The following is a 4,767-nucleotide window of genomic DNA, read 5'->3' as shown; positions in this document are numbered from 1 at the left end:
AACTCTTACCTTAAGAAGCTTGACTGATGTCACACACCACTGAATTACAATGTCACATACGATCGATCGTCCTTTCTTTACAACATTCGAATTTTTAGAAGATTTAGTACTATTATTTAGCCAGTGCCGGCTTAGGCAAGAGACAAACGGTGCGACCTTCCGGATCAATTCCGTTGTTTCTCAATTTTTAATAAATAAATGTCTGATTTTTTTACAAATATATATATATATTTATTTATTTATATTGAAAAAAATAAAGGGGTTCAAATTTTTTTAAAAGAAAATATTTTTATTTTTGTTACAGTTTTATTTTAAAAATACTTTTGGTGTTTTGAAAAAAATCAATATCTATAATATGGTTTAAAAAAAATATTAGTTTGAAGACTTAATTTTTTTTGCTCCAGAGGCTGTGATACTATTGAGCCGTCCATGTATTTAGCACCAAAATGTTTTAATTACTAAACAATCATGTTAATGTATCGACTTGATGGTAATAAAATAATCAAAATGAAACAACTGAAATTGGATAATCTCATTTTTCAACTGGAACCATGTTTATGTATCGACGTAATCAAAGTGAATGAAATGAAATGAAATCTTAAACCGATACATATCTTAAACTTAGTGTAGAAACATTTATTATGAAACCAGTTACAAAAAATATTTATTATGAAACTAAAGGAAGAAATTTAGAATCGGGATATAAAAGTAATATTTCTCTCATTTTTTTGTTTAAAAGTATAAGAAAAAACATTGCACATCTTTTGTTTGTTTTTCCTCTAAACAGCTGTAACCATTTTTGTCCAATGGAATATCTACAGTTTCATAAAAAGTCACAACCGTTCTTCATCACTTCTGCTACCAATACAATGTAGCTCAGGTTTTCAACAACAAATCAAGAAAAATAAGTAATAACACCCAGACATACAATAAAACAAAAAATAATAAACAGGTTGCAGTGCAACGTTGACAGAAAAATATAGTTAAATTCTCAATATATTTCCTGGATAATATGTTATAAATTTTGTTATTTATTGAGCTCTATATTGTCTGTCTCAAACACTGTTTTTCACTGAAAATTTGTATTCATGATTGATTACGGATGATACACAAAATAAAATACAGTGATGAAATACGTAAATCGGCAGATTCTAAACCTCCAGAGATAAAATTTCAAAAAAGGAGACCACACTGAAACCTGGATCATTTATGACATTTAACTACTATTAAAAAATCGTTTCTCCGTATGATTTCTTTCTGACTTTTAAAATTATCAGTACTTGTATACTTCTAGTATAAAATAAAAAAGGAAATATAACCTACGATGTTACAGTATCACAATCATATCTATTGATTTCTCATACTCATTTATGGCACATATTGAATAACCTGTACGATAGATTCCAACTCATTTTGACATATTTTCTTTGATCCATCTCTTGAATTATTGTTCACCTCTCCTTTATCTTTTCTGTCGGTTCTAAAATCACTTTTACGTTTTTATATTTCACAAAATTAACATAAAATGAAACAAAAGTAATTAGAGTATAGTGAAGACCCAGAAGCAGTTGTATGGACCCGTATTGATTCATTACAGCTAAAACTTTGTCTGAATCCTTCTTTTCTATTTATACCAAACTTTCTTCTTCCTCAATTTCATCACACCGAACCCTCTTACTTCTCCACATTGACAGAAAATACCCATCTCTTCTCTTTACTTCCTTTTTTTCCTTCTCTTTTTGTGTGTTGTAATTATTTTGCTTCATCATGGGAGTTTTAGTAATCTCGGCTCTCCTGCTCCATGTCCTATCATTTTCTGTTTGCGTTCAAGGCTTCTACCGTCGTGGCGGCCACCATCCCGGCGGCCACATGGGACCTTGGATCAATGCTCATGCCACTTTCTACGGTGGCGGTGATGCTTCCGGCACTATGGGTATACCTTATTGATCTCCAATAAAAACTCTTTACATTTTCTCTTTTTTAGTTGCATCATTCTAACTTAAGTGACGAAAGGGTAGCTTAGTCGTCAAACTTCACCGCTGGCTCATGTTTTCAGAGATTGCTATTCCCCTCGTAACATGCAAACAATTTTTTAAACGATACTATGTTATACAAACAGAGCCTGAAGAAATGGACTCTTTGGCGTTATGTGCCTAAAACATTTACTTTTTCATATGTTGGAATTTGTTTATCTTTTAAGCTCATTTTGGTAACAAGTCCATTTTCAAATTTTCAAGTTATTTTCTACAAAACATAAACGCAAATTTTACCAAAAAAAAAAAAGAAAACCATAAAGCAAAAGCCCGATGAAAAAAATGAAAAAAAAAACTTATATGTTTGTGGACTTTACGTTTGCTTGCTTTTACAACTAATAAGATAGTATTATCTAAAATGTAAATATTCTGAGTTTATATGAAAAACCAACGTACTAGATATAAAAGAAAAGACAATATAACCGAAACCTAGTTTTTGCTGATGGATTATAAACATTTGCCTAATGAACATAATTAGGTGGAGCATGCGGGTACGGGAATCTATACGGCCAAGGTTATGGAACAGAGACTGCGGCGCTGAGCACGGCGTTATTCGATAACGGACTTAGCTGTGGTGCCTGCTTCGAGCTGAAATGTGTCAACGACCCTCAGTGGTGCATACAAGGCCGGTCCATTGTGGTCACCGCCACAAACTTTTGTCCTCCTGGTGGCGCCTGCGATCCTCCTAACCACCATTTCGATCTTTCTCAGCCCATCTACGAGCACATCGCTCTTTACAAGTCCGGTATCATTCCGGTTATGTACAGAAGGTAGTAATTTATTAACCCGGTTTACCCCCTCCCAATATGGGGTTACTTAAATGTCATGAAATCTGCATGGAACTGTAGCTTGTGAATATCCAACGTTAAAATATCAAACACAGTTTTTAAATATTACTCATACATTCATTATAAACTACACCACTTAATGGAATTTAGACCCACAAATACGCATTTACTACTTTTGGACCAATTGATAAATGTAGTAGAATTATTAATAGACCGAAAACTGTATTAGTGCCTAGTGGTAACAATGATATGGACACCAAACCTGTGGTACCTTTTTGAGAGATACTAAACTTTCGTAATACTCCTATTGATTTAAATAGTACGTAGTGATTTAAATAATTGTTTTTTTTTGGGTGAATATATAGGGTAAGGTGCAGGAGAAGCGGTGGGATAAGGTTCACGATCAACGGTCACTCATACTTTAACTTGGTGCTGGTCACAAACGTCGGTGGAGCCGGAGACGTACACTCTGTGTCAATGAAAGGGTCAAGGTCAAAATGGCAATTGATGTCAAGAAACTGGGGGCAAAATTGGCAAAGCAACTCTTATCTCAATGGTCAAAGTCTGTCGTTTGTTGTCACCACAAGTGATCGCCGAAGTGTCGTGTCGTTCAATGTTGCTCCTTCCGGTTGGTCCTTTGGCCAGACCTACACCGGAGGGCAGTTTCGGTACTAACTAGTATAATTATGTGGTTTATATTATAGACCGTTTTGGTTTGCTTCGGTTTTAGTAATTGCATATTTTGTAGTTTTCGGTTCCAAGTTGGGGACTTTTTTGGGTAACCAATTAATATTCGGACTGATAAAGATATGTAGCGAAATGTGTGTGAAGTGTGAACGAGAGAAGAAAGAGATACTTCTCGTTTTATATGAAAATGAAAGTAAGATTAAATAATATAAAAACTGATATTAAGATGTATACTCTTTCAATTTTAAAGTATATTTTTCTGTTAGAGTGTTATTTGAGATAACAAAAATGTTATTTTGATGTTCAATGCAATTTACAGATATTTTAATTTTAATATTAATTACAAAATGCATTGATTTTATAAATAATTTTAGTTATCTCAAAAACAAATGGTTAAACAAATATGTTTAATAAGAATATAATAAATTTTATTCATTTTTTAATTTGCCTGAAAAAAGTCAAAATAATACTATTTATAAAATGAAAAGTATTCTATGGCTTTTTTGAGTTCTTTGCTCTTATTTATTTTTATTAATCATAGGTCTGTTTTATTATTAAGTGATCAATATAAAATGGTAAACAACTTTTTTAAATGAAAAGGTTGTTTTAGATAAAATTCTCAAAAATTCTATTTAAGGAAAGTTTTTATTTTTATCGAGAACTATTGTAGTTTTGGTGTTCTGATTTAGAAATTAGGATAAAAAGAATTTTTGTTGATAGATGAGTATTTTTTAAGATTTTTTTATCAATAGGTTGTATATTTTAGATAAAATTTTCAAAACTTCTATTTAAGGAAAGTTTTTATTTTTATTGAGAACTCTTTTTGTTTTGGGGTTCTGATTTAGAAATTAAGATAACAAGAATTTTTGTTGATAGATGAGTATTTTTTAAGATTTTTTTATCAATAGGTTTTATATTTTAGATAAAATTCTCAAAAATTCTATTTAAGGAAAGTTTTTATTTTTATTGAGAACTATTGTAGTTTTGAGGTTCTGATTTAGAAATTAGGATAACAAAATTTTTTTGTTGATATATGAGTATTCTTTTAAAAGTTTTGATCAATAGGTTGTATACTTTAGATAAAATTCTCAAAAATTCTATTTTTGGAAAGTTTTCATTTTTGGGAATAATAGTGTGGATTTGAGATTTTGATTTAGAAATTAGAAAATAAAGATTTTTTTGTTTATAAATGAGTATTCTCTTAGATTTTTTGATCAATAGTTGTATTTTTAAAAAATAATTCTCAAAAATTCTATTTT

The 4,767-nt window shown here is 30.8% G+C and overlaps 1 protein-coding gene across 1 annotated transcript; it reads left to right on the top strand.

The window, feature by feature from the left end:
- The first annotated feature begins 1,640 nt into the window (after positions 1–1,640).
- Positions 1,641–3,781, top strand: LOC103837199 (expansin-A5). The gene is made up of 3 exons (XM_009113529.3): positions 1,641–1,933; positions 2,512–2,803; positions 3,187–3,781. The coding sequence occupies exons 1-3, from the start codon at positions 1,768–1,770 to the stop codon at positions 3,494–3,496; spliced, it is 768 nt and encodes a 255-aa protein (XP_009111777.1). The 5' UTR covers positions 1,641–1,767; the 3' UTR covers positions 3,497–3,781.
- The last annotated feature ends 986 nt before the right edge of the window (positions 3,782–4,767 follow it).

The sequence above is a fragment of the Brassica rapa genome, chromosome A09 (assembly GCF_000309985.2).
Source record: "Brassica rapa cultivar Chiifu-401-42 chromosome A09, CAAS_Brap_v3.01, whole genome shotgun sequence".
Taxonomy (NCBI): Eukaryota; Viridiplantae; Streptophyta; class Magnoliopsida; order Brassicales; family Brassicaceae; genus Brassica; species Brassica rapa.
Note: the sequence above shows the minus strand (reverse complement) of the source record. Positions and strands in the feature narration are given on the sequence as shown.

Excerpts from the sequence above, each read along its gene's own strand:
- LOC103837199 (XM_009113529.3), top strand. The coding sequence starts at position 1,768 with ATGGGAGTTTTAGTAATCTCGGCTCTCCTGCTCCATGTCCTATCATTT. Across the intron at positions 1,934-2,511 it reads TGATGCTTCCGGCACTATGG|GTGGAGCATGCGGGTACGGG; the intron begins GTATACCTTATT and ends GAACATAATTAG. Across the intron at positions 2,804-3,186 it reads ATTCCGGTTATGTACAGAAG|GGTAAGGTGCAGGAGAAGCG; the intron begins GTAGTAATTTAT and ends GTGAATATATAG.